The following is a 17959-nucleotide window of genomic DNA, read 5'->3' on the forward strand; positions in this document are numbered from 1 at the left end:
AACGCTGGATGGTTCGAAATTATGTGTACGGGTTGCAGACGAGATTTCGGCCTCGTTCGTGACCTTAGATGGGTTGAAGCAGGGAGATGCTCTTTCGAACTTGCTATTCAATATCGCCCTCGAAGGAGCGATTAGGAGAGCTGGCGTGCAGAGGAACGGTACCATCATCACAAAGTCGCACATGCTCCTTGGTCGTCCATCGACATCATCGGAATCGACCGTAGAGCAGTGGAAGAGACGTTCGCGCCTTTTAAGAGGGAGACAGCGAGGATTGGTCTCACGATAAATTCTACCAAAACGAAGTACATGGTCGCCGGTAGAAAGCGTGGGAGCAATAGTGGTGTTGGTAGGGAGGTGGTGCTAGATGGCGAAAAATTTGAAGTTGTGGACGAATTTGTTTATCTTGGTACTTTAGTGACGTGCGATAATGATGTTACCCGCGAGGTGAAAAGGCGTATTGCAGCCGCGAACAGGGCTTTCTACGGGTTGCGTAGCCAGCTGAAGTCCCACAGCTTGCGAACGAAAACGAAATTCGCGCTGTACAAGACGTTGATTCTGCCGATAGCCCTTTATGGCCACGAATCGTGGGCATTGAAAGAGGCCAAGAGCTGTCGGTGTCTTCGAGCGTAAAGTGCTGCGAACAATACTCGGCGGTAAACTGGAAAATGGCATCTGGCGGCGTCGCATGAATCACGAGTTGTACCAAGTATATAACGGCATGGATATTGTGAAGCTTATAAAACACGGCAGGCTACAGTGGGCTGGGCATGTGGCACGAATGCCGGAAGAGCGTCAAGCGAAGTCAATGTTCAGCAGGGAACCCGGAAGAGGACGTCGGCTTCGGGGTTGGCCACGCACGCGTTGGCTTTGTGCAGTTGAGGAGGACATCGGGTCCTTGAACGTCCAAGGCGACTGGAAGCGATTGGCTCAGAACCGAGACCAATGGAGACGGTTACTTCGTTCGGCGCAGATTTGAATTCAACGAGTCGTCGCCCATCAGGTACTCAGGTAATGGAATATTAATTGTTCACAGTTGTGCAATTAGCCATGAAGCATCGAAGAATCTTCTGATTTGAACTTGATGAACATAGATTTTTCCTCCGCTATGCAGTAGCAATCATCTGAGTGGGATCCGCGTCCAGTGATTTCACAAAATTTTAAATAGGGGAAATGCAGGTAATGTCGGCCTAAGTGTCCCTAATTTGGGCCCATACATAAATTCAGCAATCGACTAAATTTTCAATAGCAACCAAAAATATCCATTAGTAACGTCCCAATAACGCGTTCATCTAGATAAAATTGATAAATAGCAGATTTTTAGCGATGGGCCCAATCTTAGATCCATAAGCCAACATTAGAGACATTTCCTCTATCTTCCATAGATGGTCTCGCCTGGGATGTGTCAAGCAGAATCTAATCGTCAGTTTTATTTCCACCGACATCTCCACTAGTTGTTTGCTTCCAACGGGGCAACGGCAAAAGCGAACAAACTTCTCACAATGAACAAGCACCGCAACAATGAGTTGCTGGCGAAAAACAGACTATCGCGTGACTCGCACCGAAAAAAAAACACACATCTGCTTGTCGACAGCTAAGAACAAACTGAAGTATGCTGAAATTCTACAATACTCCCTTACGCTTCTGTGAAATTTACTGAGCTTCTACAATTTTGGCTGAACCCATACGAAGTTCCTTGAACTTAAAAAAAAACATCTCAACACTTCTATGAAGTTTTACGAAGTTCCTTGAATTGCCCAGTGATTCACTTCGTGATTCGATGTTCTCAGAATTCTGATGAAGTTTGCTGCACTCCTACAAAGAATTTCATTTATTTTGTGCGAACTACCCTGAAATTGAATAAAGATTTATGATTTTTTCCGGAATTTCCTGAACTGTTTTAAGTCTTAAAAAGTTAAGAAGTCTTAGGAAGTTATTTTATGTTTTAAAAAGTGCTATAAAGCTACAAGAAGAACTTTCATTAAGTTTTTTTTAAATTAACTATTGTTCTCATCACTTCTACGTAGTTTCCAAAACTTGTATAAGGTTCCCAATTATACATAGTTTTCCCGATTTTTTTTTAAAAACCACCCTATTTTTTCAAAATTTTCTGAAATTCTTTAAAATTTCCTGAATTTATGAAACATTTCCTGAATTTATTGGTCCTCTGAATGACTAAAAAGTTCTTTTTTTTTTCCTTGATTTGTTTTCCGTGCTGAGCACCAATGCTACCGACGCCAGGGAGGCAACTCCCACACCTGGACCCTACCTATCGACCCATCAACTTATGAACCGGGGACCAACGGCTGTACTTCCCTTCCGAAGGAAAGCGTGATCAGAGATGTTTTGTCTCAGAACATCCCGGCGGCGCCGACTGGGATTGAACCCAGGCCAACTGGGGTGAAAGATAATCACGCTTACCACTACACTACCGGCGCCGCCTACCTAAAAAGTTCTTGAAATTTACAAAAAATATTGTAGTTGAAGAAACAAACTGAACGGCAACCTAATTGCTTTAAATTTCTCTAAAGCTCGCTTATTTACAACAATGTTTGGAGAAGTTCTGCAAAGTTCTCTGAACTTATACAAAGTTTGCTGAAAATCTACAAAATTCTCTGAAGTTCTATGAAGTTTAAAGTTTTAAGCTTTTGAAAAGTTAGCTGAACTTATATAAAATTTGTTGCACTTCTAGAAAGTTTCCTGACCTTGTATATCTACATAGTTCAATGAATGTCTACAAAAGTTGTACGATGTTTCTTGAAGATCTTTCATATAAATTCTCGAACAACTAAAACGTTAATTTTACATTTAAAAAGTTCTACGAGGAAGGGGTAAGTCACTCTGCCACCTTGTGTATGTGCTTATGTTGTTTCATTGTACTTGTGTGGGTCGGAATGTGTTTCTGAGTGTTTCTACGTGTCTACCGGGCTGTCAAAATTTCAACCGCTAATGCCGCCAATGCTAACTGGCAACCATATTTTCGACCATAAACAAAACGCTGAAAATGATGCGACTCCTTCGCTATTGTTGCTTAATGCATAAAAGTACATCTGGTGGGAGGATTATTTGGAGCAAATACAACCGCAGCCCGGGGCACCGGCATTTAGACTGCGCTTCTAGGTCAGCAGCTAAGAGGAAGAGGAGACAATAGGGGGACTTTTGTGAAGCAATTTTCTGTCAAACGCAAACCAGCGCCTGATTGGTCGGGCGAACATATAGAAACGCGAGAATTTTTACAACAGGTAATCTATTTTCTTGTATTTTGACAGTCGACTGCGTCGCCCATAATCAAATAGTTTTTGCACGGCCGTTTCCGCGAGAGAAGAAGAGCACGTCACAGACAAAAAGAAGCCAGTTGTCTCCTCTTCTTCTTAGGTCAGCAGCAGCTTGCTGTTTTAACGAAATGCTGAAAAGGGACAAACGGCCACGTGCCATCCGGGAAGAAGGACCAAGCAATGGGTGCAATCCTACCCGCAGTAGAAGGTAGAATTCCTGTCGGAGGCAATAGTTCCAACTCCAACTGGCGAGAACCTACAACACTGACAATCAGAAATCAGAAACTGTTTCGCTTGGTCTTGGTTTCCTGGTAAGACATTTTCACCTTTTTAGTATCTGTTCCTCCTGATGCTGCTGCATTCGTGGATCTCAACCGGTTCCGGACTTTCTTTTCTTCGGACTAGAGGTTTTCAATCCAGATGCAGAATGTTTACCTATCCCGGTTATTACAGGACGGTACGGCGGTTTTTTTTTTTTTTGCAAAACAATCGAATGTAAACATCACTAGCAGTGATGCCAGAATTGATAGAAAATTTGCTTATCATGCGGCGGAAGGGTGTTTAAAGTGTGTTTTTTTTTTATGTTAGCACAATGTGGCACAGTGACTTACCCCCTGTCTACGAGCTTCTACAAAAACTTGTGCTTTCTTAACATTAACGAATTGCTCTTGACTTATATCAAGGTCTCTGAACGTCTAGAAGATGCTGTTTTATAAATCAGAAATATTGAACATGAACACCTTCCGCGCCCGAAAATTTAAAAAAAAGTAGTGGTGACGACATGTGAAGACATCTCGTCGATATCGTAGAAGGGTTTTTTTTTTCTAAAGCATCCGTGGGCTGAATAAAGCTCACTATAATAGTGAGAATTTGTTGTGATATCTCTTTTCCTTTGAGACTACCCTTATGGAATGTGATGAGGGTATCATAAAAGAGAAAGGGTCAGGAGTTCCCCACCTAAACAAAAATCCTGAGTACGGCTCTGCTTGACATGCACAGTTATGGCCGGTTGTAGGACATTTGGCCTAAAGTCGTATGGCATAATGGCAGGGTTGGTACGAGTAATTTGAAATAAAATCCACGCGAATTTTTAAAGAAAATCTCCACAAATTCGAGCCAAAACAAATTTGTTACCAAATCCTTGAAATTGCTAAATTCGTGAAATCTGCGTTGTTGTAACAACCCTGCATAATGGTCATTTGGCATAATACATAACATTTTGAATAAAAAACAGCAAAACTCGAAAGAACTGCTTAAGTTTGAAAGATAGAAAAACTTTTAAACTTTAGCAGTTCTTTCGAGTTTTGCTGTTCTCAATTTTGTGAGTAAATATGTATATTAATATGATAACCTATTATGCCAAATGACCATTATGCAAAACGATCATTGGGGCAATCCATAGCATAGTGTTGATATTTGCTATAGATATGTAATAGTGGATTTAAATGTAAGCGAAGAACTGTACTGCCTATAAGCCCATATTAGTCCCATATGGAAAAAAGTAGGCATTGAGAAAATGGCAAGTTGGAGTGCAATTCCCATATAAATATTTGGAAAATCATAGAAAATTAATTTATATTTTTTTCAAGATGAAACCACTACAATTAAGCTGGCAAGTTTTGGTTAAAATATGGCGATTCAAAAAGTAGAACTCTTCTTGGCATCTTCAACTATGTAGAACTCTAACTTGACCTCTGGACGATCGAATTTCAGGACGGTACTGATATGCGATTACTTTGCTTAATGGGACAAACCGACTTGATGTTGTTTTCAAACTTTTCATGATCAAAGTTCGTAGTTTTATAATGCAATATGAAAGTAGATGCCAATTGATAGTGGATAACGTTGTTATCTTAAAATTGACGAAAATCCACATGCGATTATAGGCAGTGTACCTCCTTTTTGCGTTAAAAAATTAAGTGAGGAAAGTCACATGCGATTATAGGCAGTGTACCTCCTTTTTGCGTTAAAAAAATTAAGTGAGGAAAGTCCGCTGCTCATCAACAAATGTTAAGATTAAACTACTACAGTGAACACCGTTCCTAATCAGTCAATTGCATAAAAGAAAATTGAATTTAAACTACCAAGTGCATTTTTTTAAGCCGCTGGTGTTGAAAAAAAAACACGCTTATGGTGGTAAGCTCCAACCGGTATTATCCTCGGATTAAATCCCGATCAAGAATATCCGGCTGCTTTGATGTCGACATCAGGGTTAATCAACAGGACTCTAAGCAAATATTTTGCAGATCATCCAAACAGGGACGGTATTAAAAGTTAATCCGAGTTGGAGCTTACCGCACCGCCATTAGAACGAAAGGCCTGCATGTGGATTTTCTCGTCGTTGATTTGCTCATCACTTTTAATGAAAGTTACGTCGATTATCGAGATGAAACGAAACATCCTTATGGCTTTCAAACCCTTTCACCGACACTCTATCACCGCTCCTTCATTTTTTTTTAAATATGCGTTATGTCCCATTTTCGTTACTTTTGTTTAGATAAATATATGGATGGAAGATAAATTAAACATAGTACGTGTAATCTTCAAGTGTTTTCAATTGAGAAATGCTTTAAATATAGATTTTCATTTTCCGTCATATACGTCATGAAACTACAGTTGATGTATTTCATGAAAGACGAAACTATCAAAGTCAAGCGCTATTTCACTAATCTTCGTCACCGAACCTTGATAGAAAGACAAATGAAGCGACGGAAGAAAGAGAGATATGCGATTAAAAACCTGAGCCGACTGAGGTTCTAGAACAAAAACAAAAAAAGAAAGTGCTGAATCCAAAATTGTAGTCAGAAAAAAATCTCAGTAGGGTAGTTTTCTAGATACAGCCAAACAATGAAATTTCACTCAAAAAAGTTTGTTTACTAAAATACAAATATCTCCGACTGTAAAGACAATTGACACCGTCTTCAACCAGAGGTTGTACAGACTGAATACTTAACACTAGACAACGGACAACACTCAACACCCAGTAGACCAGTAGGAAAATTTCCGGGTTGCGAAAAGTTCCACCGGCTGGAGCGGGAATCGAACCCTCACTTCGTGGCACTCACAATACGCCTGAACGACGGGTGACGCCGCTAACCGCACGACCACGAAGCCCACTGAAGCTATATCAATTATGTTAACGCCAAATTAAAGGTAAGACAATTTGCTTTCGATAGACACGACATCTTTTTTTCAGTTAGATTAGTGGTATTGTTGGCACAACCACTATAAAAAAATATTTACCTTGCTTAAATTTTAACTGAAATCCAATTTATCTAATAATGGAAATATGCAGAAAAATTAAAAAAAAAATCAAGCTATTAATTTACAACAATACCACTAATCTAACTGAAAATTGATGTGCAGTTGATCGAAAGTAAATTTTCTCACCTTTAATTAGGTGTTAAAATAATTGATATAGCTTTATTACAGCCGGAGATATTTGTATTTTATTTTTAAGTGAAATATCGGCTTTTAGCTGTATCTAGAAAACTATGCTACTGAGATTTGTTTGACTACATTTTTGGATTCAGCGCACGATTTTACATAAGGATCATAGGTCAAACATTGAAGTTAGTTAGTGTTATTTGTAACGCGAGCAGCAAAATAGCCATGGTTTGAAGCTAAAAGATTGTTGAACAAGTGGTGATTCTACCAAGCAGATGACTCCGCATATACTCAGAATTGACAACAGTAGAGCGAATCAGGCGAGAAACTGAAGGAATATGAAAAACATTCCCACCGAGTGCAAACTCGACAGTGATAGATTAAAGACTGAATGATAAAAGATGTAAAATCAGCGAGAAATCATTTGTGACTTAGACTCTCCGGATTTTTATGAATTTTATCTCCTAAAACATAGCTAAAATAGTTTAAATCTAGGAAGGAAAAGATTGATTCGCTCTACTAAAGAGACCGCTTAATTGTTACAAATAAATGTACTTGAAAACGACTCAGCAATTAGCCACGGTATGCTCAGCTGTTAATTTTCGCTTGATTTTGCGATCAACGAAGCATGTACAGATATAATAGCAGTGCATGCCGATTTCCATACAAAATGGTCAACTTTGACATGATGTAACTTCGTTGTCTTATGATCAATTGAGCTGAAACCTTAGTCACAGAACTGCACTTATGTTCAATTTTACGATTACAAAATACCAAATTTTTTGAAGGACCTGCCAGAAACTAAGATACTAGGTGAAATTGTTCGAAATAATTTGATTGCCCAATTCATATCGGTTTTATTTTGCGAGTGTCCGTTTCTTATCACATCTGATGTTATATTTCTGGTTATATCGTCTAGATTAACGGCAAGTGTTCAGTTTAATGCTGGTTAGTTTTTATTTTCTACCTAAATATTAGTAAATATGTTGTTTAGATGCGATGGTTCTTGGCACTCAGGAATTCTACAAGTAGTGGACGAAAAACGTGAATCTGTCAAACGATCAGCAATCACGAAGGAACTAAAAGGAAACAACTGAAACCACTGCAACAGCATTTCTTAGAGTATTCCGAAAAAAGGGGTTCGATATCAATGAAGATATTCAGCTAATATCACAGACAAACAGACATAATACTGCATATACTGTTCATCGATCACCCATTTAACCAACCGGTCAGCACTCGTGATTTTTTTTTCAGTAATCGTTGGGACGTCATTTGTGATTAGCCCCGGTCCCTTTCAAACTGTTTCATTATTTATGAATGGCCCTTATATTTGACATTGATTGATTCGATTAACAGTCCGAACACGATGCCTCCGGTAAAATGTGTAAAGGCAAATTGATTGATTGATTTATTTATTATAGAGACTTTCAGCCGTTGGCTGGTTCGTCTCTGAAAAGATAGTGTGGGGTCCAGAAGGGACCTTATCTAGTTACAAAGTTTTTTTTTCCTTTTTATCATGTTAGGAGGTCTATAAGAGGCCTCCTCTCTAGTTAAATACTGAGGCTGTCAATTTGCTGTCTTTCTTCTGCGTTTTTGTTGTTAAGTCTTGCTTTGGTTTGAGATATTGGGTGATAAGAGAAAGTCCATTTGTATTGCGGTGGTCGGGTTTTTGGCAGGTTTCATATTTGGTCGAAGAGACCAGCCTCGTGGAGGAAGCCCATTAATGCTGTGATTCTAGTCGGGTCGTTACTCAGTGCGTCCTTAATGCTACCCGGTATGCCGTACAGCTCTCGTGAGCCTTCGTATTGAGTACAGTGGCAGATTATGTGTTCCACTCATCCACACATTATGTGAACAGTTGGTACGGCAGAGCTCGCAAAATTTCCGGAACGGGCCGCTCCCAGAAAAGTTATGCGAGACTTTGGTATGGTCTGTTCTGAGTCTTGCCAGAACAACCTGAGTTCGGTAGTCAGGGGGGTCTTGCCATCTTGGTGTGTCAGCCTTCACTTTTCTAAGGAAAATGCTAGTTGATTGGGACCATGTATTTGACCATAAGTCCCAGATTTTGTTGGCAACCCATTTTTTCAGGTCCCCCGATGGAACCTCCTTAGTGAACAGTTGGGCTCGTCTTCCAGAAGCCGCTAGATGATCCGCCTCCGTATTACCACGAATGCCGGAGTGGCCCGGAATCCATACAAATGTAGTGTTTCTGGGGGCATATCGTTGAATGGCTTGGATCCATGAGTGCTTAATAGAGTCTGAGTTGAGGGCTAAAACTACACTTGCGGAGTCCGTAAATACGGCAATCGGCTTGTTTGAGGGAGTGGTAGCAGCAATAAAAGCAGAGACCGCTTCTGCCGAGAATATAGTGTACTGGTCTGGAAGTCGATGAAGTACGGACATTTGGGGGCCCGGATAGTGTGGTTGCAGTATCTGGTTCTCTGGAGTTCCGCGACGGATCTCACAAGTGCCGTAGAGTTGGATCCTGCCTTGAACTTCTTCTTTATCGCCAAGTCTATAATGGGCCCGGGCAGGTTCCGATCTCTGATTCCACACCAATGTATGCTAGACACCGGGGGGAGCTCCAGATTGGCGGTGGCTGAAAGGAGTTGTAAAGACAAATTGGCAATGTTTGAAAAATCATTGCTCAACAATTTATCAATCGATCTTAAATCTTTTGATACCGAAAAAATCTGATGTATGAAGTTTGAAATGGCACCAATAGATTTGAAATTCGTCAATTAATGGCTGAGCTATGATTTTTCAAACATTGCATGTTTGCCGTTACACATTTTATCGGAGGCATCGTGTTCGGAGTGTTAATCGATTAACGAACCGACAATCGGTTATATTATGTCAAGTAATCATTAACTTCACCATAGGATCACCACCCATCGATTCAAACATGTTATGCACTCTCATTGGTGGAAAAATGACAGCACAGCGAACAAAACATAATCAATCAGTAATTAATCGAGTTATTAAAAAATGGGACATCACTGACTTTTGGTGTGATTGTTTTGATAAAAAAAACGCGCGAAACGTCAACTCTAACGAGGGGCGGCAAAGACGTGAAAAGCACATATCAGACACAGGGGTACGAAGATGAAAAAAAAATCTCCGATTGGTTCATCTTAGTATTCTTATTTGAATTAACGACTAGTTCAAATTAGTTTGAAGTGTAACCACCGGTGGCGTGCATAGTCCTCTGCCAACTCGTTTGAACACTACCGCCATCTGTTGGGCGCAGTGCTCTCCAGTGCTTATGTGCTTATGAACGATGTAAAGGGTGTCCACGATGAAATTGCCACACTATGAAATTGCTCTAACTTTTTAACCGTTGGGTAGAATTTAATGAAAATTTGGGTGGATTTAGTTCATAGTGCATTATTTACATCCTGCAAGTTTTAAAGTCCTGTGATCAAAACTCGCGGAAATGGAGTCGAAAGAACAGCTCCTGCGTGATAAAATCTTGCGCATTCATCACGAGAACAAGGATCTCTCGCATCGTTCCATCGCTAAAACGTTGGGAATCGCGAATTCCACGGTGTCGCGAGTGATTAAGCGGTTCGAGGAACGGTTGACCACCGATCGGAAGCCCAGAAGTGAAGGAAAAAGTATTCCGTACAACACCAAAAATCACAACCGCGTAGTTGGGGCCTTCAACCGAAATCCGAACGCCTCCGTTAGGGATGTGGCTAAGAAGCTGCACCTAAACCGAAGTTTTGTTCAGAAGGCCAAAACTAAGGCTGGGCTTCGAACGTTCAAGGTACAAAAGGCCCCTAATCGCGACGAGAAGCAGAACAAGTCCGCCAAAACCCGTGCCAGGAAGTTGTACCTCAACATGCTGACGAAAGTTGAATGCTGCATCATGGACGACGAAACATATGGCCGACTTCAATCAGATCCCCGGCTACCTGTTTTTCACGGCCAAGGATAAGTTCAGCGTTCCGGAGCATGTCCGCACTCAGAAGATGTCCAAATTTGCGAAGAAATTCCTGGTTTGGCAAGCCATCTGCACGTGCGGGAAGCGGAGTGCACCTTTCGTGACCCAGGACACGATGAACGGACAGGCGTACATAAAAGAGTGCCTCCAGAAGCGGCTGCTTCCTCTCCTGAAGGCCCAAAACGTCCCAACAATCTTCTGGCCGGATTTGGCCTCATGCCACTACTCCAAGGACGTGCTGAAGTGGTATGCGGACAATAAGGTCAATTTCGTGCCGAAAATGATCAACCCTCCCAACACTCCGGAGCTCCGCCCCATCGAGAAGTACTGGGCGATTATGAAGCAGCACCTTCTTAAACGACCTAAAGTAGTGAAGACAGTCGAGGAACTGAAGAAAGTATGGGTTTACATGCAAAAAACGGTTGATTCACAGGTTGTGCAGAATCTTATGGCCGGGGTTAAGGCCAAGGTGCGGGCATTTGCGTATGGACTGTAAATAAAATACGAGTAAAATGGTAAAATGAAGTTTAATAGTTATTTCTCAATCCCTGAAAATTTGATGGCAATCGGATGAAAACTCGAATTTTGCGAATCAATTTTGTGTGTGGCAATTTCATCGTGGACACCCTTTATTACAATAATTTATATTCACAGTGTTGTTTCTGTTTGTCTGTGCTAATATCATATTACCAGGTATGTTCTTTATTGAAATCGAGGCGAGCGTGTTGTTAAAAACTCATATGCCACAAACGGTGAAGTGATGATATTTTATCATTAGGGGTAAAAAAAAAAGATTTGACATCATTGAGTATTTTTCAAAGCAATTTCACAGCTAGGTATCTGCCTTTACATTCACTTATTCTTGAGCTACTGATTTTTTCCTATTAGCAAAACATCCGATTGCACAGTCCACACATTAATTTCCCCGCGATATTACTCACACTTAGGTTTATCAACAGTGAGCTGGTACGTCTCCTATTACTCACTCTTTGTTTTCTTTGAACTAGGATTAGCTTATGAGAAATACCCAAGATGGCAACACTATTGTTGACAATTGGTTAAAATTTAATGTAAATGACTAAATAAAAATTCCGATCCCAAAGCTCATAATTTTAGTGCATAGTGAACTTTTTAGCTCTTCACAAACCTCAGAGAAGTCTATTTTTACGTACCTGTACGACCTATTACCTTCTCAACTTAGTGTTCTTTGAAACACTTCCTTCTTATTATTAAGCTTATTTCTTATCGCATATTAGCTTATTGCGTGTTCTCAACTTAGTGTTATATGTGCGCTTCCACAGTTATTAATTGAGAGCTTTCGATGCCTGTACCATTTTGCATTAGTATAATTGTGTTGCAAGTACAATCATACTCTATTATTTTCTAGACTGGACCGGGAATCGAACCTAGCCACCTTTACCGAAAGAGCTAAGGGAGGCCACAGTAATTGGGAGACTTCTATGCCAACCAATGCATGAACTATATATTGTGTGCCATGCACAATGTACTCTATACCCATGGAAATTAAAAACATTTCCAACCAGAAAGATGTTCTAGATCGGACCGGGAATCGAACCCATCGCCTCCGGCTTGGTAATATCGTGCTTTTTTTTTACTGACTACCAAAAGTGTCTAACTTTAAAGCAAAGAATAACAAAGAGGGCATTCTTGGCACTAACGGGGTTTCGAACCTAGACAATTCACTTCCAAACGATCTGATCCCGTGCCTTAACCGACAGAACCGGGTATTTTATTGTAAATTTAGGTGGTAAAATGAATACTTGCAGTTTTTAGCGATGAATTCTTCAAAATATTGGTATTGTAAACGTTCTGAGGGATAGAAAAAAACATTTATTAAAAGGAGTATACCTCAAGATAGGTATAAATACGTTGGACATACGGACGTTAGGCATAATGGACGTTAGGCATAATGGATGTTAGGCATAATATACATTAGGCATAATGGACATCGGGCATCTTATGCTATTTTGAAAGGACGTCACCAGCATTCGAAATAGAGGGAAGCAACACTTTTTGTTTTTGTTTGGTGATGGCTCTTTAGGCAGAATGCCACAATTATCGAATTGTCTGAAAGACTGAATGAATTACTGGGTCAACTGCCTGAAATTAGTAGACCCTTATTGTTTCAAAACACTTTCAGCCTTATTTAAGTAATCGAATCTTGTCATTGTGGTGATGTTTTCGTTGATCGGAAGCTTAAAAACTAATGAATTGAAAAGTCTGAATTTTACCGTTTCGGTTAAAATTACCGAAGTCCGTAATAATTTCTTAGTGTGTATTGCTCCAGTTGACAAAGAAGAACGAACATCAGTTGATACAGGGCTAAAAAAGGTTGATGTTTAATTAATCCACCATGCCAACAATTATTGCCACTGATATTTCAGAGAAGGGGAAATCCATTCGGAAAAATAATTTCCTTGTTAGAATCTGAAAAAAAAATATCAATATCCCGTATGGAAACATGCATTTCGTCACGTTTTTCCTCTACCTTATGCATTGCTTGTCTAAACCACTGCCCCTTTAGTAGCGTACTTAATGGATCACCCCTTTTATCAAATATTTCGCAGTGAACATTAGAGAAAAAAAAAAATACGTATAAGATTTAAATTTAAAAACATTGAGGATTCTACTAGGTTCTGGATCACGTATAAAATATCTAGGTATGAGATCTCAAAATTTGTTTAAAGTCTCAAAATGTAAAATATACGAATACGAAAATATTTTCATCTCCCAAATTCCAAAACGCTGGAGATTTCCATTATTCATTTACAATTAAATCTCAATATTGAATCAAGATGAATATGTTGGAAGTTTTTCTTTGTTCAGATCCTTGAACGTTTTCCAAGTTCCAAAATATATAATTTTTATTTTCCAAATACACCCAACTCTAAATTTGCGCGATTATTTTTTTTTCCAATATTCTTTTCCAGTGGTAAACTTAGAAAATGTTTGTAGGTCGGTAATATTTCCTTGAGTTTTTTTTTCTTGATTTTTAAAACCCATTGCATCAAATATTGGTGTCATCTGAAGATCTTAGGAGTAAAAAGAAGACCGCCCAAATTTACAGTTGAGTGTACAGACGTTTGAACATGTTTAACAACATCTTTAATATTCTTTTTTCTAGTTTATGAATCTTAACAATTTCTCCAAATTTGTTTGGTTTGTTTTTTAATCCACGAACTTAAAAAATTACGAAACTGAGGCTGGGTTTGAGTCTGGAATCTTGACAAATGGACGCCTCTAGTACCACGCTTGTTGCAAACTGGTTGTGGAAACTTCTATACGACTTATTTCAGTCATAAACAAATTGTTGCAACTTTCTGCGACTGAAGTGTGATACTCGGGTCTGGTTTAAAACATTTGCTTAGTTTTCTAAAATAAAACCTAAGTTCAATCTCTCTCGCTTTAAAAAATGTATGACACAATCGACCTAATGGCATTCAGCATAGCATGCAAAAATTATTCATAAGTCGTAACTGCAGAATTTTGAAATTCTGGGACCCTGAACATTTTTTTTTGAAATTTTGAGCTAAAGTTTAAGATTTGTAAAATTGGTACATGTTCTTCAAGATGTTTTTTTTAACAGTGTATAACGTACGTATGCCTATCGGCCATATGCCTAACATATTTCTGCCTAACGTCGCGCACTCGATTTAAATATCTGTGAACAGAATCGACTGATATTTTGAAAAATTAACTTCTTTAAAGCGGCAAGTGCTTATTTTACCCAGACCCACTATGTTTATTTTACTCCCGGTTTCCCTATAAGTGTCCCTCAATGCGACTTGAGACGGACGAAAATAGCACCGGCTGCGGCTAGGTCCGACGATGTATTCCTTGGGAGTCACATTTAGTTTTGCTCAATTCGGTTGAGGAAAATGGATCGTTTGGGCGTATATTTAATTTCATAGGAAACATTATAGAATAACTATACATCACACCAATGACGATCGTTGATCAATGAGCAGAGTTGTTTAAAGTCCGTGTCGGTGTTGTCGTCGTCAGTGTCCAGAGGGATATTGAAAGCAGAACTCAAAACAGCAAATCAGAGTCGAACAATGAGATGGGAAAGATAGAACAAAGTATGATCATGAGAACCACAGGTAGTGCAGGAGCGAATGATGAACAAGGACTCAACACGGAAAATCGAATAAGGTACCAGGCGATAAGAGATACTTGATGCTTGTGAACGACATGAAGAAGGAAACGATATAGACAGATGACTTGAGTGGGTGGTGGCATGGGAATGATGGTGGTGGTTGTATCGAGAAAGAGCAAAAAATGGTCTTTGAATACAAACTCACGTGGTAGTTGGAAACCGGCCGCCGCCGCTGCCGCCGCCGTGTCTTGCTGCTGTTGCGAGTGCAAATGCAGGTGCGTATGGGAGTGAGCGTGGTATTCACCGGCCAAGCGCAACTGTAACAAGTGAACAGACGATAACCACATACGAAACAACAGTGTACACAGGGATGGTGGGTTTTTGAAAGAAGGTTATTTTTTGTTTTGCTTTTCAATGGGAATTCAATAATTTAGAAAGTATGGGACAAAATGGTTGCTGATACGTACCATTTGTTCGGCCGGATCTAGCCCAAAGGGATGTGGCGGCAGGCCTGATTGCAAGTTTGTTTGTTTTTTTTTGTATTGTGCGTGTACGGTTTGGTACGGTTGGTAAGAGCAAATGGAAGGAAAAAAGGCCACAGTTCAGATCGCCACGATCCGCACCACACACACGAAGAAGCAAGCCACGTCAGACGACAACAACCGAGTGCGGTGTAATTGGTGGGGATTTTTAATGGTTTTTTTTGTTATATTTAATTTTGGTAATCCCACATTCGTTTGGTTTTTTTTTTTGGTTCAGGTTGTCAATCGATATCATTGTATTTTTGGATCGAATTTTTTTGTTTTGATTTTGCGCAAAGTTTAGTTTTAGGTCAAGATAGGTTTTTGTTGAGGCGTGTTTGTATGGTTCAAGTTTTTGCGTGTTTCGGCAGGTACCACACATTACATCACATAGAAGTAAAGATTTTGATGTTAGAATCGACACCAAAGAAAAAAGAGAGTGGAAGAATATAACATGTAAAGGAATAAAATAAAATTTTCGTGAAAGCTTACCTATTCGTTCGCGTTCGAGCTGAGCTAAGGCGGCCGGATTGCCATACAGTGCCGGAAACTGCGACGGGTGCATCCCTCTGTAGAACGGAAGCAGAAAATATTGTTTTATTAGTCATCCAAATATCTCACCGACAAACGCGGTCTCACCTCATCCGATAGTACTCCATCCAGTGTGGTTCCAACCGAGACTGACCCATGGCCTGCTGTTGTTTCAGCTCGTCAAACTCCCTAAAAAAGATGTCCCTGTTAATCGTAGAGAATCGCCAAAACTCGATCAATATCATTTTTCAATGTCATAATAATGGTTCAATATAACAATTATAAAAAGGAAACGCAACACAAAACAGAAACCATCTCCCCGGTACAACGCACTAGGGAACATACAAAGGGAGTGTGTCAACACAGGAAAACCCAAGGTGAGTGTGAAGCAGTGGCGTAGCCTGGTTTTTTTACAGGAGGAGGAGGTTTATTATATTCAAAAAACAGGGGAAGCCCATTTAGCAGGAGTTATTTTCTCTAAAAAAGATCAAAATAAAACGGTAATTTGTCTTAAGAACACCATTTTTGAAAATTATGATAGTTTTTTTTTTCTAGAAAGACGACTTAATTATCTATATCTTGCATACTTGCATAAGGCTAAATCCAAAATAAAAGCGGCACAAAAGCAAGAACGTAGCCACGAAGGGCTGAAGGGCTAAATTTCCCTACACGATGATGTCATTGATTTCCGTGGGCGGCCTTCGGTTTGCGAGAAAAGGGCTTACAAAGTTTTGTTTACAAAAGCTGGCAGGCCCTTTTCGATTGATGATCGAAAATTGTGTCCTCTGAAATCTCCTTGAATGTTTCCTAATGTATATACAATATTACTAGACTTACACTCAATTTGTTTAAATTGCGTGTTGTTGTCAAAAACGGAACTTGTCAAAATTTGAACGTGCCAAAAACGGAGCACAATTGTACCAACAATCAATACGAAACTAACGATTTTAAATTGGCTCACTACTTGACTAGCCTATTGGTCCCAAGTAAACGATTAACGTACCCCATTCTAGTCGAAATTCTAGTACTACGCAATGTTTGTTTTGATTCGCTATGAAAGTTTGACAGGTAAAATGAGGGGTTATTGGTTTTTCCTATGTTTCGAGGGGTGAATCGATTAGCTTGGGACCGAAGAGAGTACCAGAGCTGAGCCAAAAAGTTGAGCACGTTATTTCGGGACTTTCAAGTCTTAGAGTTACCTCTATGATTGTACTGCCCATAATCGCAAGTCAGTCACATCTGTAAACAACTGGAAATGAGAAAACGCATTTTTTTTATACAAAACAGTGTCAAAATCTAGAGAAAATTCGCAGTCCCCTGGGTAGGAAACTTGAATTAATCAGCTATTTATTCATCAGAACAACACTATCAGAATAAACCAGGGGAAGCTCATAAGTTTTGACAGGCGGTGCACCGCAACTATCGGTAATTGAGAGATTCACAACTGACAAGAGAGTGAGAGTGAGCTTTTGCGCTCTCTTTTTCCATTAAGCTGGGTTTAGACAGGGCAAGTAAATTGATCAAGTCAGTTGAATTCAATTGACTTGAACGCGAATTGAACGTGTAAACCATGCCATTCAACTGACTTGATCAACTCACTTGAATTGAAAAAAGTTTGAACCAGGCTCAACTTTTCAAGCCAATTGAATTCAACTGAGTTGATCATTTGACTTGCCTAGTCTAAACCAAGCTTTACTCTCTTTGTCTGCAATCAGATATCCAAGTGCACAGCGAGAAATGCACGCTTTGGGCACCCATACATCACAAATGTTCTCATAATTTAAACTCACACATTCATACCGGTCTGCAAGTATGATAACGTCCAAAGCGTACCAGACTGCTGTTTCCGTGTTGCTCCCGTTTGACGCGTGACTGCTGAAAGCTTCAATTACAACTAGTGGATCAAACCGCCATGTATTGTGGAAAATTTGTGGTCTGTTTCAAGACGTGATAGAAGGTCTGCTTGTCTTACATCAGGCATTTGACCATTCACAAACTTACCACCCGCCACCCAAAAAAGCTCGCTTTTAAGTGCACTATTTAACGAGTTTTGTCATGGTAGTGTTATCGACATGCATTAGGGATGAGGCAGATCATCCGAACTGAATTTAATCCTTTTTGAAGCAAACCAAGGTCGAAGATTTAATTGAACCACACTATAAAATAGTGTATTCATGGT

At 39.8% G+C, this 17959-nt stretch overlaps 1 protein-coding gene across 7 annotated transcripts in view; it reads right to left on the minus strand.

Moving 5' to 3' along the window:
* Positions 1–17959, minus strand: part of LOC135698449 (arginine-glutamic acid dipeptide repeats protein-like) — a 160331-nt gene that overhangs the window by 5990 nt on the left and 136382 nt on the right. For 3 of the 7 annotated variants that reach the window (XM_065218427.1, XM_065218430.1, XM_065218426.1), the window contains 5 exons: positions 15889–15984; positions 15742–15818; positions 15196–15239; positions 14934–15045; positions 12394–12438 (listed from right to left, as the gene is read on the minus strand). In XM_065218427.1, the coding sequence (XP_065074499.1) occupies positions 12394–12438; positions 14934–15045; positions 15196–15239; positions 15742–15818; positions 15889–15984 (374 nt within the window). The remainder of the gene's footprint in view (positions 1–12393; positions 12439–14933; positions 15046–15195; positions 15240–15741; positions 15819–15888; positions 15985–17959) is intronic. The other 4 variants (XM_065218431.1, XM_065218429.1, XM_065218432.1 and 1 more) reach the window with 3 other exon arrangements.

This window comes from Ochlerotatus camptorhynchus, unplaced genomic scaffold (assembly GCF_037179485.1).
Source record: "Ochlerotatus camptorhynchus isolate MF236.1 unplaced genomic scaffold, CSIRO-AGI_Acam_v1.1 ptg000086l, whole genome shotgun sequence".
In the NCBI taxonomy this organism is placed as follows: domain Eukaryota; kingdom Metazoa; phylum Arthropoda; class Insecta; order Diptera; family Culicidae; genus Ochlerotatus; species Ochlerotatus camptorhynchus.